This window comes from Xiphophorus couchianus, chromosome 13, assembly GCF_001444195.1.
Source record: "Xiphophorus couchianus chromosome 13, X_couchianus-1.0, whole genome shotgun sequence".
NCBI lineage: Eukaryota > Metazoa > Chordata > Actinopteri > Cyprinodontiformes > Poeciliidae > Xiphophorus > Xiphophorus couchianus.
In genome coordinates this window covers 664,931-690,229 of record NC_040240.1, presented here as the reverse complement: position 1 = coordinate 690,229, position 25,299 = coordinate 664,931, and the positions used below count along the sequence as shown (strand labels likewise).

General features: G+C 38.2%; 1 protein-coding gene and 1 long non-coding RNA gene across 7 annotated transcripts in view; one reads left to right on the top strand and one right to left on the bottom strand.

The window, feature by feature from the left end:
• LOC114155726 (uncharacterized) overlaps window positions 1–25,299 on the bottom strand; it is a 274,038-nt gene that overhangs the window by 108,683 nt on the left and 140,056 nt on the right. For all 6 annotated transcript variants that reach the window (XR_003597813.1, XR_003597811.1, XM_028035761.1 and 3 more), the window contains 7 exons: window positions 25,009–25,164; window positions 12,580–12,730; window positions 12,343–12,501; window positions 7,922–8,089; window positions 7,744–7,845; window positions 7,440–7,640; window positions 7,157–7,358 (listed from right to left, as the gene is read on the bottom strand). Coding sequence is in view for 4 of the 6 variants with exons in the window: in XM_028035761.1 (XP_027891562.1) it covers window positions 7,157–7,358; window positions 7,440–7,640; window positions 7,744–7,845; window positions 7,922–8,089; window positions 12,343–12,501; window positions 12,580–12,730; window positions 25,009–25,164 (1,139 nt within the window). In the remaining 2 variants the exon portion in view is untranslated. The remainder of the gene's footprint in view (window positions 1–7,156; window positions 7,359–7,439; window positions 7,641–7,743; window positions 7,846–7,921; window positions 8,090–12,342; window positions 12,502–12,579; window positions 12,731–25,008; window positions 25,165–25,299) is intronic.
• On the top strand, window positions 13,752–15,051 carry LOC114155729 (uncharacterized). Its single transcript, XR_003597816.1, has 3 exons — window positions 13,752–14,171; window positions 14,255–14,317; window positions 14,523–15,051. It is a non-coding gene; the product is annotated as an uncharacterized LOC114155729 (long non-coding RNA).

Sequence of the window (25,299 nt, the reverse complement as noted above, 5' to 3'; positions counted from 1 at the left end):
AATAATAGACTAGTATATTATTGAAATAACAAAGGGTATATGTCAAAATATCAAAGTGGTTTTCGTAAAGGAGGAGTATTAATGATCCAACTCTATGTCTAAAGCAAAAAATTAGAAGAGCAAAAGTAAATAAAGAAAGTGTAGTGGCAGTATTTTTTGATATAGTAAAAGCATATGATATGATGTGGGTTGAGGGATTATTAATTAAATTATACACATTGGGCATTAAAGGGAAAATATTTAAATGGATTAAAGACTTTTTAACAAATAGGAAAATACAAGTTAGAATTGGTGAAGTGATATAGAGTAGAAAATGGAACTCCGCAAGGGAGTATTATAAGTCCTTTACTGTTCTCAATTATGATAAATGATGTATTTAAAGGTATTGGAAAAGAAATGGGTTGTTCACGTTTTGCAGAAAAGAGGGGGAAATGTAGATTTCATTGTAAAGAAATTACAAAAGGTTATTATTGAAATAGAGAAATGGGCGTTGCAATGGGGATTTAAGTTTTCAGTTGAAAAAACCAAAGTAACGATATTTAATCAGAAAAAAATTTAACAAGGAAATAAAATTAAAATTATATAAGCAAGAATTGGAGCAAGTGTATAAATTTTTTAGGGCTACGGTTTGATGAAAAATTAAAATGGAATATACATATTCAAAAAGTTGTAAGAAAATCTTAAATATTTAGAGATGCTTGGCTGGCAGTGACTGGGGAGCAGATAGGAAATCACTAAAACAGTTTTACACAGGAATGATAAGATCTAACAGACTTTGGTTGTATAGTTTATGGTTCAGCAGCCATAAACCATATGGCTGCTGATGGTTTGATTAATAATAGACTAGTATATTATTGAAATAACAAAGGGTATATGTCAAAATATCAAAGTGGTTTTCGTAAAGGAGGAGTATTAATGATACTCCTCCTTTAACCCTAACCCTATCCCTAACCCTACCCTAACCCTAACCCTAACATCAGGCTAATTTATCCAGCCTGATGTTGGATAAATTAGATATTATCCAACATCAGGCATTAAGATTATGGAGCATTTAAAACCACACCAACAGCAGCAATAGAAGTAGAAATGGGAGAAATGCCGTTAGATTTAAGAACAAAATTAGAAATCAATTATTGGTTAAATTTACAAGGCAATAACTTTCATCATCCAACTTGGGAAATTTTAAATCCATGTTGGAAAAAAGAAAATAAAGAAATGAGGAGTTTTGGATGGACAATTGAAAAGAAAATAAAAGAATCTAAAATGAATAGTTTAGAAGTGACTCAAACAACACCAATATCAATTATGCCACCTTGGATTCTACCAGAAGCAACAGCAGATATGTCAATAATGGAAAAGAAACAAGATAAATCTTACATGGTAGATAGCTATTCAGTACAGTTACATTTAAATAATTATTATCAATATATTCAAATCTATACAGATGCATCAAAAATAACTAGGAATAGCTTTTGTAGTACCAGAATTCAATATGAAAACAGGAAAACAAATTACAGATGGATTATCAGTATACACAGGAGAAATGTTGGCAATATTATTAGTTTTACAATGGGTAGAAGACATATAACATTCTTACATTAATGCTACTGCACATTGCATTTTTGTTTATGCTGAATGGTTGAACTTGGACTGTTCTGTTTACTCTATATGTGCATGATCTACTTGTTTGATATGTGTACGTGCTGCAAACTATTTTCCCATTGAGGATAATAAAATTACCATTTCATTAGTTTTTTCCAAGGGATTTGAATGCAATAAATGCACAACATTTCCACAAGGAAAAAAATAAATAGTGTGGGATACTTATACTATCCCACTACAAATGCTTTTCCCCAAGAGTGTCTGTACCACAGCTACTAAAGAAAATATTTCTAGTAGTCTACCAGACAGAGTTTGTGATAGACTGTTTTGTTGTCCATCACCTTAATATTTTGGCAGGTCAAAAAAAAATTAAGATGAATCTAAGTAGCCTTTTCTCTGCAGTGAGAAAAACCTTGTGGCCCCAGTAACTACATATAAATAAAGAAATAAAATGATCACACTTAATTTATAAAAGATTCATCTCTTGACAGGACGATTACACAACATGTGGAAGTGAGATTTTTTTCAAGAGGAATTGCACAGGAAAGCCAGGCTAAGGCCAGGCTACTGCATCTGAACGAAGTGGTCAAATTTTTGAATAAAAAACCCAGTCAAAGACAGAAAATATTCTGTTTATGTGACCCATGCTACCAGGAAAAGACATTGATCAATATCTTCATCTACCTTATGTGTACTAAAATCACTAAATCATGTTCTCCGGTAAGATTCTTGTGAATCATACCACCCTATAACAGCCTAAGTACGGTAATTCTTCACACACTTCCTTAGGCTCTCTTTAATTTTCACTCTCAATGTCACTTTTGTCTTGAAGTGAATTTGCTCTTGAGCTTATGCTGTCTTCTTCATCATGCAGCAGCCTACCCTTTTGAAACCCATTGGTAAAAATCTGCATCATTGTTTAAGTAGCAGTACTAAAAGCATGTGAGTAAAAAAGTGAGTTATATTACACTTATATGAATAGGTGTAATTTCTTGTAGGTATATTTTCTTGTCCAGTTCAAAAAAATATTTAAAAACCTAAAAACAAAAAAACCCAACTGTTTTGTTCTTTAATCTAAAACAAATTACTTATGGCATGTCTACTAAAAGTAAGTTAATTTAGTTGGCAGAACCATGTTGCTTTTGTGGTTTTATGCAAGCTTTGTTCAGCTGGACAAAAGGCAATGTCTTTTAGGGTAAAAGATCAGTTGGAGAAATTAATAGTGAAGGTGCCCTGAGTCAAGAGTTCCAAGCCTGTGTTATCAAGAGGTGAATCAAAACAATGGAACAAGTTCTAAAGGTCAGACACACATGCTATTGGGCCGATTGACAACTGCATGAGTGATCACAAAAAAGGATGGCAGGCCGTAGTTGGACCTCCCAAATGCAAAAAATGCATCTCAAAATCCTCTGTGAATAAACTGCTTCGACATTCAGCTCTTTAAAAAGAGTCACCGACATGAACGTAACGGCAGATGGTGCCCCAGAACCATTTTGAGGGTCCCAGAAAAGTGAGAACTCTGTCTGACCTCTTTCTTATTGAGGTTAACCAGAAATTGAGACACCTGAAGGGTCCGCTAGGATTGGTTTATTAATTCTTTCCAACAGTACATATGTGATCTTTGTACTCTACTACAGTAAAATCACATACACCACATCACAGACTGAGCATATCTGAAAGCACCATTTCTCACATAGCTTCATTTACATACTAGCCAACATGGTTAGGCAATCAACATGCTCACCTGGGCCAGAACCACACCAATTTTCCCTGCAGTTAGTAAGAAATTACAAACTACAGTCATGTGTATTATGGATGTATATACTTAGACATACCCTGACCCAGAATCAGGTCGTCTGCAAGTCATTTAGCACCATGTTCTCCACGAACATCCTGTGCGCGATCAGAGAGGGGTGACCATTGTCCGGCCACGCCCCGGTCTAGTCACGGAAGGCTCTCCTTGCTGGAGACCAACCAAAGCGATGCAGCGCTACGGTATTGTTACGTCTAGGTGGGATTCTGATTTAGAGGCGTTCAGTCATAATCCCACAGATGGTAGCTTTGCCCTATTGTGTCCTCAGCCAAGCACATACACCAAATGTCTGAACTTGCGGTTCCTCTCATACTGAGCAGGATTACTATTGCAACAACACATTATCAGTACGGTAAAACTAACCTGTCTCACGACGGTCTAAACCCGAGCATGTGTCTTTTGCATTCCTTGTTCTTGTACATGATTTTATACTACTATCATGTCAGAAATAAATAAATATATGAAATAAGGGAGACAAGACAGACTTAAAATTATTGACCAGTCATCATTTGTTTAATATAATGTATTTGCTGGGTGAGGATGTGAGGTTATTGTTGGGTAAATTGTATTATTAGTATTATCAAATATTTGTTGTATTATGTAGCCTTGTAGTTACATTTAGATAATGTTTCTGTGTGTTCATTAATTCTGATTTCTTCCTAATCCCTCCTTGGAAGAGGGAGGTGACAGATATTCTCAGCAGGACTCCCTGTTTAATGGAAGTGTTAGTTGTTCCAAGCTGAGTTTTACAACCCTGGAGGAAACTCTGCTTTGTTCTTTGTGCTACAAAGCCGTTGCTTTGAAGCTATACAACGTGTCCCATTCGACGCCGTGTCTGGAGCAGGAAGGATTTAGATTGTAGATACCATGTGTTTAGTTTAGTGATTGTCTTGTGGCACTGCAACTAAAATGCTTTGACCCCACCCCCTAGAGTTGCAGCGCCCCGTGTGGCAGGGTTCCTAAAATCAATAAAACAGAGGAGCGGGAGATGTGTTTTTCAGAGCGGTAGGAGATTTGTAACTGAAAGCACATCTCTGTCCGTTCTCCTCGCGAGAAACAAAGAATCTAACTCTCTTGTCTTTCCTGTGTTTGTTTAAAATTGTCTCTAATAGGTATTTAGACCTGACAGTTATACAAGAGGTTATATCATTAGATGCTCACAAAGCATTTGGCAGAATTTAACATAGCTATTTGACGAGGGCACTTGAGCATTTTGGGTTTCGGCCATCTTTCCATGGATAGAGAAACTTTATAGGTCTCCACTGGCTGCAGTTCAGACAAATAATATTGTGTCGGATTACTTTCCTCTTTTTCGTGGAATGTGACAGGGATATCCCTTGTCCCCGCTGCCGTTTAATATAGCTATAGAACCTCTTGCTGCTACAATTAGGAACGATCGAGGGGTGATGGGAATAAACAGAGCAGGACAAATCCCTACTGTGTCATTATATGCTGATGATCTCCTATTTATGGCCGACCTGTGCAAATCCATTCCTAAAGCTATAAAGTGCATTGAGGAATTTGGTAGGATATTCAGGATAGTTGATTAAAAGAACAAAATGTCTTAATTTTCCTGTTAATTATAAACCCAACCACCTGCCCCCAAACTCTCTTCCATTTACAGTGAGTGCTGTAAATGGAAGATGGAAATGGAAAAATATGCTTATTTAGGAGTAAGAATAACCAGAAATTACAACGACCTATTCGAACACAATTGTAATCTTGCCTTCAATCAGTTTAAGCAAGATATGAAACGTTCCTCTGTCTCTGGCAAGGAGGATCAATTCAGTTAAAATGGTTACAATACCAAAATTGTTATTCCTCTTGCAGACAATTCCAATATTTATTCTTAATTTTTTTAAAATACAGAAGATAACTTCTATGTACATTTGGAATAGATAGATTCCTTGCATCAGAAAGGAGTTTTTGGAGAGGTGAAAGAAGGCGGGGGGTCTGAGTATGCCTAATTGTATGCACTTTTACTGGGATGTTAAAAATCTGCAAACTTGCCTTCTGGCTTAAGCCCGGGGAAATTAAACAGTCCTGTTTGGTCACTTATGGAACAAAACTCTTGTAAATCTGGTTCACTGGCCTCAGTTTTTTTTCTGGGACCAGTTCAGAATCCATTTCAAGCAAAAACAGGATTTCATTGCAGCTCCTACATCAGCAAATGCCTTCTTCCTACCTTCTTTAATTGATTCCACCTTCCATGCTTGCAAATAAAGGTATAACTACTGTAAGAGACCTGTTCAAGGATGGCCATTTTATGTCCTTCCAAAAGCTGCAGCAATTATCTGGCCTACCTTCTTTCAACTTTTCTTTAGATCTTTGCATCTATGGAGCTTTGTGAAGCAAATTTTCTCATCAAAACTTCAGACTCAAGCATACAGTTGGATTGGTGAATGTCTGAATATAGAGCCCATACAGAGAGGGGTCATATCAACATTGTATTCATTAATCCATACAGCTGCAATGCCCTCATTAGAGAAAATTAAGGAACAGTGTGTAATGGAAAATTTTAGAATGTGCTTCTCACCCCTTTTGTGCTTTAGATTGTATCTGATGATGAGATCATGTGTCTGCGTGATCTTATCATGAAATTGGTCAAGCTGCTCTCCTATAGACTTCTACAGTGCCATATAACAGCAGGGAATGCCTTGATCCTAGAGACTATCTAGTGTTACTTCCCCAACCCAGTACTTATCTGCTCCCTTTAGCATTAAAGAACAACCCCCTTTCCTTAACAATAGACAAATGGCAAGACCATTTTAGTTGGGCTCCACAGAATTTTGGTACATAACAATCAGGGATTCACACCTATTGTCCAATCAAGTCTCTCTTCTGTGACCAGAACTTAAAAAAGGAAGCCAGATCCACTGTTAGTCAGAGTAGACTTGACAGACTCCTTTGACTCTGTATTTCTGTTCTGACCTTGCAAGGTTTTAATAAATTTCTTATTTCTTCTCATCCAAACTCTTGTTAAAGTAATTTATTCCTTGCCACAGTGGCAGCTGGAGATGGGATTGATAATAACAGTGGCAGCCGGCAACTAGGGTTATCCATACATCATCAATTTGTATTAGGCATGGCAATTTACAATTTAAGGCGGTTCATTGGCTCCATTTGTCAAACAGTAAACTTGCAAAGTTGTTTCCAGGGTCAGACAAGGCTTGCCCAAGATGTAAAAGCAAGAAAGGCACACTTGGACATATGTTCTGGGAATGCCAAGAATTGCAGGCCTTCTGGAAAACTGTTTTTGAGACCCTGTCAGAGTTGTGGAATTTTAATATTCCCCCAAATGCTCTCACTGCAATATTTGGGGTTGTTCCTCTGGTATGCGGTGTTTCCACCTGGCAAGATTCAGCTGTAGCCTTTTCCACATTGATTGCCTGTCAACTTATACTGCTGTGCATGGTTCTGCCAACATATTTTACTTTTGTAAAATACTTTGTATGGCTACCATTCTTGTACCATATTGAGACTCCCAGACAACTCAGGATACAGTCAACTGTGTTTTTTTTTGTTGTTGTTTCTATGTTTATGTAACAGATGTGTGAATTTGAGGTTGGATTTAAATTTATTGTTAGAGGATTTATTTTGCTAAAATATCTTCCACATAAATAAGGGAGATATTTATGTGTTGGTGAGATGGGTCCCATGTAAATTGTTACCTAGGATCAATAGAAGAATTAGGATCTTTGCACTATACTCATTTATAATTTTGTTGTGCTTTCCACTGACCGCTGATGACCTTGAACAGGTCTCTCTCCTCCCTCTTCAGGTGGATTATGTCTTTGGTATGCATGATGGCCTCTCTTAGACTGCTGCAGTCATTAGATAGTTCCTCCAGTACCGGTGAACTGGGGACACTGGACATCAAGCCCACCTCTCTCAACACAGTTTCCACGTGCTCTTCCTGAGAACTCAGGTCTGCGTCTAGGTCCTGATGAGCGGCAGAGGCTCGTGTTAATCAGTCATCTCACTCATTTGTGAGGACAGTTTTAATATTTAACCAGTTATGTACCTGTATTTGGGCTTCTGCTTTTGCATCCGAAGCCTCAATTTTACTCAGACAATTCTGGATGTTTTCCACACCTGTCCGACACTCCTTTATCTTCTCAGACGGATGCTTTCTGACAACTCTGATCTCCTCAAAAATATCTGTGCAGTCAGTGAATAACTCCTTCACCTGTTCCATTCTCTTCCTAAGCTGGGTCTCCATCACCTAGAATGTTTACAAAAGGAGTGAATTTACAAAAAAGGCCCAAGTGCACTATTCTAAAAATGATCAAACCACAAGAAGGAAAGAATATCATGGTGTCACTTACCTGTAGTTCTAAAGGAGTTTCCTGACTCAACAGCATCTCCTGAATTTCAATTGACTTCTTATGAAAATGTTCAATATTCTCCTCATTTGTTTGAATCTCATCCTGTAAACAAGAAGCATCTTAGTCAATGGAAAATATATGTAATAGAAATTGTTTTACTTCAAGACTGAGATCTTACTCTCATGGCAAGAACTTGTTGTTCATTGCTGAAAGGATTTTCTTCTGAAAGCAGGGCAAGTTTAGATCGAGCCCAGTTGTCTATCTCTCCTCCAAGCATCAGCTGCTTCTCCCACAGTTCCAATCCCACTCGAAGGTTATCCATATAGGAATCTGTCTTTTCAGTTATCTGCAAAAACATCGAAGGGAAAAAATGTCTGACTCTAATGTATGTATGGAAACATCACACTGCTTCCTGTGATAATGTACTGAAAAACATTGCCCATGTCTAAATGAAGAAATGAAGTTAATTTTGTTGAATAGCATGGCTTGTCATTAATAATGCGCAATATAAATGGTATACGGTAGAAACTATAGAAATCTGGCCTATGTAGTCTACATGCTAACCATGGTAATAGTTGTTGATGACTTAACCGGCTGCATCAAAACAGAGCAAGTGGGAAACAGCATGGCTGAGAGCATAAAGGAAGAGCTTGTTAAAAAGGCAGGTGCAAAAACTTTAATTATCTGGACCTTGAGTGTGTTTAACCTCCGCCGGTCTTAGCGTGACGAGAGGAGGAGAGCAGTAAATGTCACGGTCAGACAGACAAGCCATAAAAGCGCAGGCAAAGTCAGCACAACCCCCGTGGGACACACACAAGGTAAAGCTTGCTGAATCCAATGGATCCTGTTTCTTAACCCTTCTGGCTCCCGCAGTCTTAGCACTACGCTCAACAGCACAGCAAATGTTACTGTAAGGAAGAGTACATTCCACTCAACTAGTATGTGATTTTCTTTTCCTTTCTCTTAAGTTTTACACAAATCATATCGTCATATATTGTTACCTCCACCCATCAGAATATATATTGTGATATGACTTTATTTTTTGTGTATATATATATATACAGTACAGACCAAAGGTTTGGACACAACTGTGTGTCCAAACTTTTGGTCTGTACTCAATACAGACCAAAAGAAAGTTTGGACACACTTTCTCATTGAATTCAATGAGAAGGTGTGTCCAAACTTTTGGTCTGTACTGTGTACATATATCCAGTGCACTATTGTGCACTGGATGTAGATTTTGGATGGTTGTACATTCTGAATACATATATATATATATATATATATATATACAGAATGTACAACCATCCAAAATCTACATCCAGTGCACAATAGTGCATTTTTTTTGATTGAAAAAAAAACAACTGCAAAAATAAAGCCCACCCACTCTCTCCATGTAGTAACACATACAGTACAAATTACATTTAGCATTACACATCATATATTTTTGAAAGGCCAGAAATAAGAGGAAAGTAAAACAACAAAAATATTAAAAGAAATTACACAAGACAGTAAAGCTCAATACAGATAACACATGAGTAAAAAGGCCTAATTTATTTAGCATTTATTCCCTCTGTCATAAGTGCTGTTTAAATTTAAATGATGCAGAACTTGGACTCAATCTAGCTCTAACTGGTCAAAGCTCAAGACTAACAGTTAAATGCTAGATATTTTTAATACAAAATCAACCACATTAAGAGTAAAACAGAAATTAAAAAACTAGATAAATATACTAGTAGCTAAACAACTCTGTTGTGTCAATTGTGTCTTAAGTGGAAACGCTTCACTCTTGGAATAATTGATTTTGTAGCCCAAAACGAACTGCACTGCATAACCCAAGGCATGCCATTAAAGATGGAAAAGATTTAGATGGCTGAGATATAAACACTAACAGATTGTCTGCATACAGTGCAAGTGTATGTTCTTATTAGTCAAAATCTGTGCCCTGCTATTAAAGAGTGATATCTCATAAAGGTTCCAAAAAAATTCATAGCTCTCAGAGTCTCAAAAAGAAAATCAAACGCCTTCTCATCATCCATAGAACATATTACCAGGAGGTACCTCTTTCTTTTAGCAATATCAATAATATGAAACAACCTCCAGATACTGTCCTCTCCCTGTTGGTTCTTAACAAAACCTGTTTGGTCTGCATGGATAATTTTTGGAATTATTTTCTCCAGTCGAGATGCAATTATAGAGAAGTGTCTGAGTTGAGAAGGCTCAGGGCTCTATAGTTACCACACTTTTATACATCTTTTCTAGGTTTGGGAAGTAATGTTATTGTTGCAAGTTTTAAAGATTGAGGAAGTGCTGTTTTTTGGAATGCCTCTTTGATCGTATTTGTAAGGAGGTTAATAATTGATATTTTAATAACAATTGATATTTTTTAAATTCCAAATTTAAGTCTTTTCTATTTTCTAAATGTCTACCATCATCTGTTTTAATACTCTGAATAAATTTTTCATTGTCCTCCTTTTTTTATCTGCCAGGCCAGTAGTTTTCTTGTTTTGTTGCCAAATTCTAAGAAATTCTGGTTATTTTGTTCTTGAATGGCCAATCTCCAAAGTCCTTACAACTTTTTCTAGTTGAGAAAGCGGTTCCCTTTTTTGTTTACCCTATGTGAAACATGTCAAATAATGTGCCCTCTCATTTATATGAGAGGGCTCATCATTTATCTCTCATTTATATGAGCGCTTCCCATATATTTGAATGTGAGGAGGTATTTAAATTTACTTCCAGATACATATCAATTTTGATATTCATGAAAGTGACAAATGCAGGGTCTCTAAATAGATATTCACTGAATCTCCACCTAGGACAAGAAAAAACAAGTTGGTAAATTCTAATTCCATTTGTATGGAGTTAAGGTCTGAAATTGTAGCTGCTAAACAAGAACAGGATTTAATTTGTGACAAAAGTTTCTGAAGTCAAAAACATCAATTCTTGAGGAAGTGTTATGGACATTGGAGTAGTCTTTGCTGGTTGGATTACACCATACGTCCCCCAATCCTATTTCTTTCATGCCCTGAAAGATTGCAGATCGCAGATCTGGATAGCATAACAAGTTTAGGAGAAGAGCAATCCATTGATGGATTTAGAACCAAGTTATAATCGCCACCCAATATACATGGAGCTTCAACTGCTGCCAGTTTTAGAATTAAATCATAAAACAATTGGGGGTTGTCTAAGTTTGGGCTATATAAGGATTGCCCTGTTTGTATTTATTACACAATCTATCAAAATTAATCTGCCAGATTTTCAGTATAATTTAACTGAAATCTGAGGTTTTTATTGACAAGCAAAGCTACACCTCTAGCTTTGGATAAAAAGGAAGAATAAAATACATGACCAACTCAATCCCTGCGCAACTTTAAATGTTCTATATAAGTGAGATGGGTCTCTTGAATAAAGGCTTTACTGAGGCCCGGTTTCAAAATCCTTCCAACTTTGGATGTTCTTTTGAAGATTACTTAAAGGAATTTAAATACATTTTTCTGCAAGAATCTGACAAGACTGGTGGAAAATTACTATACTGTAAGTTACATCTGACCTTCAGTCTCATCTGACTTTCCGACTAATCTATACGAGACCTCACCTCGACTCTCACCTACCTCTAGTGTTCCGACGTGAGACCTCACCTCGACTCTCACCTACCTCTAGTGTTCCGACGTGCCTGGTTCATCAGCCCACAGCGAAGAACCACACATTCTATCATTATTGTCAAACTATCTTTGTCTGATGTCCTAGTCTCCTAGGTGTGTTCTGTATGTGGGTCTAGCTCCTAGCTCCCAACATGACAAAGATAATTTGATGAGTCTTGCAACTTATGTACTTTTTTTGTTTTCCTGTTGTTTTTTTTTACTGTGTGCTGTAGCTGATATCCTCTCCACATTAAAGCACTGAAAATCCTGCTGGAAGTTGTGGAGATTCAATTATTCAGATTGTCATCTTTAAGCATGGTGTTAAATGTTGGTTTCTGTGCTCAACAAAATTATCAGAGATTTTTATCAGTTGCTTTGACCAAGAAGATAAAGAAAATCCCAGAAGTCTATTTTTCCAGATTTCTAAAACAATTCAGTCCAATTCCAAGTGCAAGTTGTATAAAAGGAAAAGCTTCTCTTAACGGGCGTGCCTTGGGGGTTTACCTGCTGCAGGCTTCTCAGTCTGACCAGGCCAACAGCTGAAGTCTTCAGCTGTTGAAGTGGGGTTTGATGTTTGGATACTAGGTGGTTAGAGACTGACATATTCACCTCAAGACCAGCTTAAACATTGCCCTTGTTGATCTGCTTTGGACCAGCCCATCAGACACACGAGATTCAAACCCTTTGAACAAAGAGCTGGTTCGGGCTGTGCGAGGTAAGCTCGATGACGACAAACAGTGTATTGTGTGATTTTACTGTGGAAAATCTGATATGTTTTGTTCCTAGACCTCCAAGAATGTATTCGGTTACATTTGTACTGTATGCATGTGTGCGGATTTTGTTTAGTGTTTCTGATCAGAGTAGATCACTGACACAAAAGTGAAATTATGTAGCCAGCAAATATATTACAGTGATATCAGTAAATGCTATTCATATGTTTAGGTGCACCAGTCCATACATCAAGCCAGCTGTCCAGCAAAGTGTCTGCCTCAACTTCAAAGGGAGCATCAGTGCAATCTGGAAACTTCTTCAGGTCTGACTGAAGCCGCTTGCAAGCACCTTTCATCTCTTCTATCTTCTCACCAAGACCAGCCAACTCTTCCTTCATATCACACACCTGCAGGAAGGAACACAACGCAGTTATCTTCAGAATGGTGCAAAATAATTTATGCATTACTAGAACTGATGGACTCACCTTTGCCATACTTCTCTGCAAGTTTTCTTTGCCGATATAAGAAGCCTGATCGTTGATGGTCTGCTCAGCTTTCTGAATAGTGGTGCTCAGGTAGCTGCGACAGGTCTGTACCTTCTTCAGAAGCTCCAGCAGAACATTGCACTGCTTCTTCCTGCAAAAACAAACACAGCAAAGGGTTTTGCAATTACATTACATTCAACCAAATGTGTGATCAGAAATGTACGTAACCTAGAAGAGCATAGAGAAATGTAAAAAAAACTTGAACTTTAATACCATGTACCAAAGATTTTTCCTTCAGTTTATCAGCTTCAAGTCATTGAAAAAAAAGTAACGTTTTTTGGGTCCCCCAAAAAACTTGGGCCAGGTGTGTCTACTAGTCCTGAAAGACCTTTCTGATGCCCCTTTTCCACTGGCTCTACTTCAGCAGCCCCCCTCTACTCTACCCGGCCTTGCTCTACTCAACTCCAACGTTTCAGCTGGGGTGACATCTCATGGTAGTCGGGGGTATTGAGCCCCACCTCCAGGCATCCATGTGCCTGGAGGTGGGGCCATGTGCCGTGCTTCATAATTGTGTGAATATTATTTTTCCAAGACAAAAGAAGAGACTTTTTAATATCCTAATTGTGATTTTTCTGTTATTTCAAGAATAAGCCAAGTGTGAAGAATTTTGCTGCAGCGAATGCCGCGATAAGGACAGCTGAATTCCGCTGATTTTTGTATTCCAAGTTATAAAGCTTGTAGTATGTAACAGTCATTATACTGCTTGGTTCCTAGACATGAGTAGGTATCACCACAAGGGGGCGCCTATTCCCTTTTTCTTTTGTTGTACTATTGTACAGAGTAAGAACTCGTCTTCCATGTGGTGTAGAGGAGATCATCGGTGATGATGAGGTGCAGAGCGGTGAATTATCATTTCTTTTCTCATGTATGAGACTGTAATGTTAGTACCGTGGAGACCTGGCTTTACAAAAATAATGAAAATAAAGCGACAGTGTGGAAAACTTCAACAGTGCGTCCTGCTGTTTTGGGTTAGAGTGGCTAACCACCATTGCTAACTCCTTCTCCAACCTCTCACCGCACCGTCACAAGTACAGTGCCAAATATATGTACTAATTTTAGCCAGGGTGTTGCAAATAACTTGTTGGTGTTGGAATTGTTGCATGCTGGTGTAACCCACATAAAGTGGGTATGCCTCTTTAAGAAACTGAGGTTAAGGAGGCTGGTGGTCTACTTGGCCAATGGGAAGCATAGTTCCCAAAGTGTATGAACCAATCAGAATGCAGACTACCGTTGTGGGTCTCGCCCTTCTCTCCCAGGTCTGCAGCACTGTTGGTTTGCGGGAGAGATTCGACGTACTGAGACTGCTGAGCTGCGCAGCATAAGAGTATGTATTGAGACAGTTAACGTATTATATACAAACTATATTATATACGAACTGCAAACAAACTCTTTGTGTAAACAGATTTGCTGTTTGATCATCCAACTTCTTAGCTGGAAAACATTGGAGTATAAAGACTGAACTTCAGTTACTGCCGTTGGAGCCGTTAGCTCTTTCTGGCAGTTGGTTTGCCTTATTCTCCGTCCAGCTAGAGGTAAAATTTAACTATAATGTATTTCACTTTCTTATATTATTGAGGTTAAAACAAAACAAAAAAATGCTTGTTACACTATCTAGTGCCCCACGCATCCAGACTGGGAGCCTCTATACAGTTGTCCCAAACGTTTCGCATTGAGATTGGTGAGCATATCCTGAGCCTTCCATTTGGGTTTTTGTCTTTTTTTCACATTGTTGTTAAAAAATAGCCTTTATTTGAATTATTCAATTGTAAACCTTTGATGAGTTCGAGTAAAATTTAATGTTTTATTATTGTGTTTGAAAAAGGATTAAAGCTAGAACAGCTTAATAAAAATCCTATATTTCTGCTGGTCCTGTCTGTTGACAGGTCAGGTTTTTTTTGTTTTGCTGGATTGTTCCTGAGGTGGATTCATCCGATGACCTTGATGGCGAGCCTTCCCACCTGGACATAGAGAAAGAACCGGATTTCGTCTTTCCTATTTGGAGTCCTGCTGCACCCTGCGGTGTGGTAGGCGTGTTAACACTCACATCTTCACACACAGTTGCTTATGTGTGATACCACTGACTGACATTTTTCATTCTTATTATTTTATCTTGGAATTTTGGACATTACCTTTTGGACCGGTTTTAATTTCAGACATAACAAACTGCTGTGGTGGAAATTCTTCTCCTGTGAATGATGTTGAGTTAAATCTGAATTGGAAAGTAATTTGATTAATCTTTTGACTAATGCATTTTAGAGTACGGATTACCAGGGTGCACCCAACAGATTTGAAATTGAGAGTTAGCACTTGGCCAAGTATTATTGTTATTAATTGTATGTTTATAATTGTGTGTCTTGTAAATCTGTCAATGTTATGTTTTATGTCACTAAAGCCAGTTATTCGTTAAATCCATCCAACTGCCTTTGTGTGTCATTTAAACACCCCACCGTGCTCCGATAGCTGAACCTATTGGCCCATTTACCTAAAATATACACTATACCCTTCTCTACGGTGTTACAGAAAAAGCTTTGTTGGTGTTGGAATTGTTGCATGCTGGCACCACACATTAATGTATTTCAATGTGTTTTTAGATGTTTGTAAACTGTCGCTGCACACCGTCAGTGTGGGCATTCCTGGGGGCCTGCAGTACTGGGATGCCAGTGTCCACCTTCATGTACTCCCAATATTGTTGTTTACCTTCAGGATGTTTAGAGACCTTCACCTTTCTGAAGAAGGGATCACAGGTGCCCAATGCGCTGATTAAATACTTGCTAATTTTAAAAAATGTGACTGATGTTCTTACAGAATTGAAGTGCAGGCATGCATCTGAATGCCTGCACTTCAGATGCATGCCAGCCCCCGACAGCTGTGTCGGGGCTCTGGGGCAACTATCCAAGGCTTTCCATTCGTCAACAAACACAACTCATTCCTCATTGCTGAATCAAGCTGCCTCTGAATATTGAAGTCTGTTGCACAGAAAAGCCAGCATCTCATTGTTCTACACTTGCTTGTAGATTTTGAGGATTCAATTGCTTCCTTCTTGTAGCAAGTTTCAAGTATGGTATCTTGTTTTTCTTTGATCCTTTCTCTTACATCTGTCCATGCCCACGGACAAGCAGTGAACAACAGCATGTTTACATTACATTGAAATACCTGGTCAGCCTTGGCAGACTACTCCAGAGCAGGGACCAAAAAAACAGGTACCACCCTGGGAAAAAACACTAGTGGAAATGCTTGCAAAGCAGACCGAGTAGAGTGGAGCCTGGTCCAGTAGAGCCAGTAGAAAAAGGAACATAACATCTGGTCCAGAATATACAACAGCCCATCCTACATCCTACTCTAAAAAGGGTTTTTCGCTGTAGTTCATATTATGGACTTATTTACATCAATCTCATTTAATTCATTTGGTTTAGTGATGACAACTTACTTTTTTGTGTTCAATTAACCAACTTAAATTAACTTGAAAGGAACCTTTTACTTTAACTTTACTTGAAACTTTAACTCAGGACTGAGTTCAATGCCAGTTTCATATTCTATGTCTGACCAACTCAATATATTATGATCATCCAACTCAATTCATTAAGCTTATCCACCTCAACTTACTAAGTTTAGTAAATTGTGGCGCAGGGGTAGAGCATAACTCACATAAGGAGACGTTAGTCCTTGACATGGCCGTCGCAGGTTCGATTCCAACCTGATAACCTTTGCTGTACATCTTTCGATGTACAGCAAATTTTTTAAGTTAAATCTTATTTTTTAAGTTAAACCAACTTAATATAGTAAGTCGGATAATATTAATTGAAATACTTGTTACTAATTGAAACAATTCAATTAGATTGGTTCAACTATTTTCTTTTTTAAGTGTACAGGATCTTTGAAAAACTAAAATAACATCTTAAAACATACGTTTAAAAGTACAATGTGAGTGATAATGCAATTTTAGATATTTTAGTTTTTTAGTTTGGAACAACTTCAAAGTTTGAGTTGACATTCTGTAGAATTAAGCAAAAGAGATTTGAATTATGTATTAAAAATAGACTGACTTAATTTTATTGTCATTGCACAAAGAAACATAAGTAAAATTGGCAATGAAATGTTCTCACTTGACCACCGGAGAATACACAAAAACACAAGTATGCTTATAATTAAATAATATACAAATAATAATTACTATTTTCAAACAGTCTCAGACAGTCTTCATGATGGAATTGTTCAGCAATCTGATGGCCAGTGGGAGAGAATTCTATTTCTGAGTCTGGCTGTTCTGCAGCGGATGCTACAGACTCTCCTCCCAGATGGCAAGCGTCTCTTTTTTGGTGCTTTTTTTTGCACATCTTCCAGATCTATAATATCTGGTCAATCGCTCTTTCAATGCAATTGATCAAATTTTCTCACTGAGAAGACTGGGCACAGGAGAGCCCTCTTGTCCTACAGGAACATACCTGGCGGGACACACTGTTGATTTATTCGTGATAACAGGATTTCTGCTGTTTGGAGCTTGAGGGTACCTGTAATATATTGACAGATTTGTGACGGATAGACCCAACTAGCAAACACCCAGACTGTTATGCTGTGGAACAGAGACACAAGTTGGATGGGAGTTTTGCTGAGACTCGCAGCCCTGCTAAGGACTCTAATACTCACTGGTGGGATGAAATCAATCTTGGAGAAGTTGCTAGCTTTGGCTCAGTGGAACGGCCAAACTAATTTGGATGATTGGAATGAACAGAGAAAGGAGGACTGCATATTTCAAATATCCTCCAAGCAGTTATGTCAGTAATGCATTACATAGTAACGCTTTACATAGTAACACATTACTGACGTTGAACCACTTTTTCAGTAACACGTTGCTATTTCAAATCCACTTAATAGTGTGTTACTATTTTCTTTTGTAATTTAATCTTATTTCCTCTTCGCATCTTGGGGAGTAACCACTGTTTCTATGTGAGTGTTATCAGCAGCGACAGAAACATAAACAATGGAGGGAAGAGGGAGATGCGCATTTTGTTGCTAGAAAACCAGGAACTATTTTGAGTTTCGCTCTCCAAGTCCTATTATAAGCAGCTTTGGACTTGTTTTTTTCTAAAGTCACTTGCAGATTTAATGAGTCGAGGGTTGCTGTTTTGGGGCTTGCAAATAAGCAGACATAAGTCTGGCATCCAATTAGTTTTAGTCAGGCTCTCCATCATTTCCCGGATGGTCCGTCCCGCTGTGTCTTAGTTAATGTTAAGTTAATATATTACCTCTGAATTACGTCGAGCTTCGCGTTGTGCTCCAGAAAACTGCAAACATTGAGACTAATTTGAACAGCGCAATGAACATTAAAACAGCCACGAAGGAACATGACCGCAAGTTGAGTAACTAAACGTCATTATAATTATTAATATTAAGATAAGTGTCACAAATCTGTGCAGCCATCTGAGCTGTGGACAGCAAACACAGGGCCGTAAAGCACAACCTGGACGCTGAGGCGGGGGGAAGGGGATTTAAAATCCTATTTATAGTTTTCCAAACAATAGACACACACAAAAACACGCACAAATTATTAAAGTTTTTTTTGTACTGTTGTAACCATTAAACAATCTCCCCTTCAGTTCAACCTTATAAGTGGGGATATATTGTTGATGCTACTATTATAAGATAATTTGCAATTAAGTATTGGCAAAGATCAATGTAATTTTCACAGGAGGTGGAGCGTTATTATTTGCTGCTGAAAGTAACTAAAAAAGTTACTTTTAATGTAACTTAGTTACTTTCCAAATCAAGTAATCAGTAATCTAACTAAGTTACTTTTTCAAGGAGTAATCAGTAATCCAATTAAAATTACTTTTTCAAAGTAACTATGCCATCACTGCCTCCAAGATATGTAAACATAACACTCATTCCCACCTCACCCCCTTCTCTTATCCTCCACGTGAATGTGAGCAGAGTATTGCTGGGATACTGAGCAACACGGTTCATGGCCATACGAATGCAATACACTTACACAACAAACACATACATTCCGTGACATCACCACCTTTCACTCATGTCTACTTTATCTGAATGTTGCTATGTGCATACTTCCCTAATGTGTCTTTTCCTCTTTTTATTTAGTTACTTTTTAGAAACTGTGGAGTAGTCACTATAAACCCAGAAAAGGAACAAACTTAGAATCTAGAGCAGGGGTCCCCAAACTTTCTCCTGTGAGGGCCACATAACTTGTCCCTTCTCTGATGGGGGGCCGGGGTCAGTTTGTAACAGAAAAAGTGTGACGATTATAAGAGTGCTAAACATAAAAATGTATTGTTTTTCAGAAAGCACAATCAAATAACCTTTTCTGGATTCTTCAGAGAACAAAAGTTAGGAAATAACACTATTTATGAAATAAATAATAACCAAATAACACTGGGTTCTCCACATAAAAAAAAGGGTTAGGGTCAATTATATGCATGTATAAAATAGTTACTAACTAGTAGTTAATAATAAATAAAGTTCATTACTAAGAAACATTTATTTTATTGCAAAAGTCCAACTTATCAAATAAAAATGCACATATATAAAAATACTCTGGTATTGTTCAGGGGGCCGGACCAAATGTGGAGGCGGGCCGCATCTGGCCCGCGGGCCGTAGTTTCGGGACCACTGATCTAGTGAAACGACTCTAAATTGTGAATTACTCACTATTTATACCATACTATACTTTTTAGATTATTGTGGTTTATTAATATTTTTAGAAATTGTGGAGTACTTATTACTTTAGACCACTCTATAGCTTATTTTTTAAAATAAATTTAGACCAATATTATACTTTTTAGATTATTATGCTGAGAGACTCCTATTCTTCCAATTGAGAAAAAGAATTAGAATGAATTTAGAATCAAGAAGGTGCAAGATGAGAGAGAGTACCACTTTGGTTAGAATTGAACTTATGCAGACGTAAACCTGCTAGTTTGCAAAGGGCTTGTGTTTCACTGATGAGCTCTTGAGCCTCTGACTGATGGGCTTAGAAGGGGGTCAATGATGGGAGGCAGAATATGACTTCAGGAATCCAACCCTTTATCACGTCTGATGAGAGCTGGAGAAGGCGGGCCTGTACTCAACTCTTGTTGAATATGATGTATGCGAGAATATATAGAATGGTGCCCAGTAGATTATACAGTAGGCTGCGCAGTCATTGTTGACTCATGGTTGCTAAAAACTTTACAAGACCGACTAATTTTAGTGACATAGTGGGTGTAAAATATTGAATACAATGTTGTGCTACATGACTGGCTTTATTTATATTTAACTTTATAACACACAAAATTACAAGTGGATCGTCCATATTGTCTCCAAGTGTATTCTGGGTAAAGCTTGTCACCAGCCGTCCACCAACATCATCATCAGTCACTTGGCAACAGATGGCAAACTAGATAGAGCATTTTTACGGACTAAGTTAACATGAGTGGAGCTCCGTGGAGAGGCAAAGTGAAAAGGATAGAAAAAATAGAGCAAGGAAAAGCGAAAAACTGGACGCATATTTTGTTCCTCGTCTTGGAGATGAACCGGACTCTTTTCTTGGCAGCGATTCAGACCCGTCAAAACTGCCAGCCCAGCGAAGGAGCCGGACTGGTTACAGGTAGCAACAGGCACTTGCAGAGGGAGGGACGAGGGGGGCTTGAGCCCCTGCCCTTTTTATCCTTGATGCCCCTAGTGCCCTTTTGGAGTTTGTTTTTTTTTCAAAAAAATTTTTATTTTTATTTTTAATCTGTATGTCAGAAGGCCTGTTTGTGCCCCTCAGCAATAATATGTATCTAAATATAATAATTTAGTAAAAATAAACTAGTCTGGTTGCCCTCAGTCTAATAATGACTCTCAGAGCCTCCATGTTGTTCAGACTCCGGGTCCATGGTGAGGAGGAGGGGACGGATCTGTGTACTTTAACTATCCAATTATGGGCAAGAATATTTTTTCATACACTGATTTGTGAATAAAAACGTAGGTCTGATGCTGACGTTAGAAAAACTGTTTCTATTTATACTTTTATAATCGTCCTTGCAATAGTGGGGAAAAAACTCGCCTCACCACTAAACACAGAAATGTTTCGGCTGCAGAAAAAACTTTTGACTTTAACTTCATCATTCTGCTAAAGGCCCGGTTCACTACAGGCAGTCTAAGTCGGTCCACCGACAGATATAAAGAATATCTGTCTTTATATCAGACATCCTGATATGAGACATGGTACCGACTGTCACCGCGAATCGCAACGCAGATCAAAGCCCCGGTACCACCTGGTACCACCTGGTACCGGGTTGTACCACCTGCTGACTGTTCGCTCTGCTTCTCCTTAACGTTTCTACCAGGCGGTTTAAAGCCGCTGCTGACGGGATCTGGGCTGGAGGTTCTGGGCTGTAAATAGAAGTTATTGCAGAACCTCAAGTGTTAAAGGAAGATTCGGCCCAGAGCATTTAGAGTTCACAAAATAAACATCAGAGAAAATATTGTAGCAATAATTAGAACCGCAGCAAAAAACCAAACATGCCACAATGAAATGAACCAAAACGTCCCCAAAGCATCGGGGGACTGACATAGGGGCCACCGGGGGATTAAAGGTAGATTCCAGGTAGATTCCAGAGATGCGCATCGCAGCAGCTGTTCCTCCAGGGCCGGCCCAAGGTAATATGGGCCTTAGACAGAACCCCCCTCCGGAACCCGTCCTACTAAGACCCTCAGAATCGCTAACATGTTTAAATATAGATAAGGTGAATCTGTGAGAGGGAGACCAGGTTTATTGGCAGAGTTTAAAATCAATCACTGATTATTGGTTATTTGCTGTGATGTATTTGTGAACAAACCCAATTCAAACACAAAGATTACACCATATTGTAGCCATGGTAACACAACAATCAAACTTTCAAGATGATTCTTTAAACTTTTACAAAGTAAACTTCCTAATTAAATCCTAAATGTACTATTTATTTTTCTCAGCTGAATGCATTAAATAAAATGTAATAACATTGTCATTCTCTATAAAATATGCTACAGGTTTAGCTCTATGGTCTGTGTTACAATTACACCATTTCTAGGGGCCCCTGAGTATCTGGAGGCCCCTTTATGTCTGGAGGCCCCTGAATGGCCCCTACCAGCAGCTACTGAGTTTTCTTTGCCTTGATATCTCAGTCTTATAATTCTAGGTCTCAGAGGTGCTAATACCAAACTATTATATAGAGTTAACCCCTTTGAGTTTTTTGATCTATAAATCAGGTTGTTCTAGAGGTTAAATAGATATTATTAGGGCTTAATTAGTAAAATGGCAGCAATTTTGCTTATTTCATAACTTTATAACCAGAGACCTTCTCTCCTCTGGTCTGTTTAACAGCTACAGTCTCAGATCAGCTCAGCCCTCCAGGACTGTCAGCAGCAGAAACAGAAACTTTATACCTGTTGGGGAAAATATAGACTAGATTTGCTTTGCATTTCCCTGCATGATGGCAATGATATAGTAGGATCCAATTAGATTCTTGATTAATATGGGTTGTTGCTGTGTTGTTGTACTGTGTTTTCGTTCAACGTGCCCCTTTTGTAAATTTGATGTCCTGCCCCTTCATAGGTCTCTGCACGGCCCTGGGTAGCAACTCTGAAATTATTCACAAAGTGTGAGTTAACTGTAAATTGTATCAGCCCAGCCGCCTAGTTTCCATCCCCTTTTCTCTCTGTTGGTGGTCCAGCGGTGATGTCAGGGACTGAAAGCTGAGTTATAGTCGCTTTTAACAGTTCGGGTTGAGCGCGTTTTTGAGCCAAGACAGAAGTATGTTGTTTATATTTAAGGTTTACATTATAGCCGCCTGGAAGAGCATCTTCCAGATTGTACAGTTTGTGTGAACGGCAGCGTGCACGATCCACACCCAGTTACAAACCTCCAGAGGTGCACGCTGTGCATGCGGTGCGTGCCTCTGCGTACCTGCTTCAACGCGCGCTACTGCGTGCTCGGTTCAACAAGTTAACCAGGCTTCAGGCTCTGAGACAGTGGCGATTCTAGCCCTGTTTAGGGGTGCTTTAGCACCGCGACGCTGCCGTCACAGTTGCCTAGACACTATGCAGCCTCGGTGAGGTGCTATCAACCCACGTCTTTTTAAAACATCCTCTACCCGATTCCATGTCCTTAGAAGCAAAAGTGTTTGTTTTTGTTTTTTTAATGGAGACACTTAAAAAAGAATTAAACAAAAACAGAGCAATATTTTCTCATTTAATATTGTGAACCAAAGAGATGCTTGTGTCTCCGAAGATTCAGGTTGCAGATCCCTGATCTAGCAGATGGAAAGTATGATCCTATCTCGACAGAAAAAGTTAAAACTTTTAGTTTTACACACGGGCTGTAAATTTGGTGTATAACCAGCCTCGAAAGAAAACAGTAAAGACCATTATATATTTTTTTTTAACCAGCTAAGAGAGGCCAGACTTGTATCATCAGCACCTTTATTCAGCTGACAATTTGCAATGCAAAATATTATGCTTAGTGATTTTTTGCAATGGGCAATTTAAAATGGCAATGCAGTACTTAATTTAGAATTATTTTTATATTTATGAGTGGAAATTCATAAATATATTGGACAGTAATGGCTTTATTTATTTTAAGAGTATTGTGTACTTCAGTACAAAATGTATGTGTGCAAAATATTTGGATAAATAATGGGTTAGTCTGATCCTGGTCCTTAGCCTTGTTAATTACTCTTAATGGTCTTTTTTGAAGTTTGATTAGTGACTGCTGTGCTGTTTTGTAATTAATTTCCCAAATCTCCCTGGAGTCACTTAAATAATGTCAAACTAAAGAACAGCACAGAATGTTAGGCTGTTTCTTTGCAAAGAAAAAGGTGCTTTGTCTTGAAACTATGACAGACCCACTACATGAACTGTGAACTGAAATAGTAAAACCCTGGTTCATAATGTCCACTTTTCCATAGATTGACATGCATTCTTGTAAAAAAGGCCAACAGCTACATAACCTTCAGATAAAAATAAGGGTAATACAATTTCTAAGTATGATTTTCAAATAAAGTTCAGGTTAAGGACTCATTTTCAATAGTCATTAACCTGAACTTCTACCTTGATAATAAACTGGTTTTAGGTTTATTAATCCTATGAATTTAGTAAAATGTTCTTCAAATGACTGGAAGTGCATAGTTTTGAGTAGATTTTATTTTAATTTCCGGGAGAGCAGACCACACTAGGACTGTGTCACTCCACAGCTGCTTGTGTCTCATTAATGTTAGCAGATGTTGGCAGGTGTGATGTGGTCTAGAGATTCTATTTCAAACTGAGTTTATACAACTCTGGAAAAAATTAAAAGTTTCTCTGATTTTACTCTTTATAGGTATATGTTTGAGTAAAATGAATATTGTTTATTCTATGAATTACTGACAACATGTCTCTTAATTTTGTTTGTGAATGTATGTAAATAAGCAGTTAGATTTAGAAAACTGCACCAACAAATATCTTTTCATGGGTCTTAGCCTTACTGGGGGCTAAGCACCCCTAAAAGTTAGATCCTAGAATTGCCCTGGCTCTGAGATGAAATTGATAAAGTGTTAAAATAATCCGATCGCTATCCGTGGTTCTGAACTGATTTGAATTTGTGTTGTTTCATCATTAGTGACCAGTAGCCTGATGTTTCTGTTGTTCTCTTGTTTTGTTGTACTTCAAGTCAGATGGATTTCAGAATGACATAGTCGCTCTCTGTGGTGATGATACTTGTAAGTTCTGCTGTTGCGAGCATGTCTATGTTGTAAAGTTAAATTATCATGAGTTTTATTATTTGGGTATAGGGCCCGGTCATTAGAACCGCCCCCCTGTCCGACGCTGACTTGTTCCGCTAAAGATTTGTATCTTTTAAGTTAACTGAATGTAAGTTGTCATAACTAAAGCAAAATAAGTAAGTGACATTAGTGTAAAGACCATAAAATTAACTATAGCCCAAGTACACTTTTTAATGTGTATTTGGGTGATCTGGTTGAGAACCAAGTGTTTGCTAATTACTGCTGGTAAGTCTGAAGGAGCTGAGTGAGGCAGTTTCAGAGGAGGGGCTCTATGGAAGCTCGGAAACGGCGGCTCCAAGGAAGATCGAAGGGGGCGCTCAGTCCCCCCAAGCGTCTTGCACAGCTGAAAGTTTGCCATGGGAGATTAAAAGATTTTTCAAACATATATGAAGGCATCAAAGTTATAACATTATAACATGCAGCTCTAAAATGTTAATTTTACATAATACTGCACCTTTAAAAGAACATAATAATTCTCATCCGATTGACTGATCTGAATGGATGTACTGGACTACCTTGTCTGTGTTATAATGGTTTGGTAGGAAAATGTGGTTTGTTGGATTTACACAGTTTATGATTTGTATTCTTGCCTTACCGGTCAAAGAAAGCTCTCTGAGTCTCTTCCCACTGCATTTCCAGGTCATGGAGGAGGTTCTCTTCTTCACCTTGAAGATCTTTCATTTCCCGGAGACTCTGAACCTCAGACTGTTGAACCTGTAGCTGGCCCTCCAAGTCTATCAGAGCACGAAGCCTAGAAGTGAAACAGGTTTTAGGAATGATGCAGGAAATTGAGGCTTTCATAACATAAGTGTGTTTATATGTAAATAAACAGCATTTTTCATCAGTAGAAATGTGTTTTTCACCAGTTGAAATTACTAACACATCT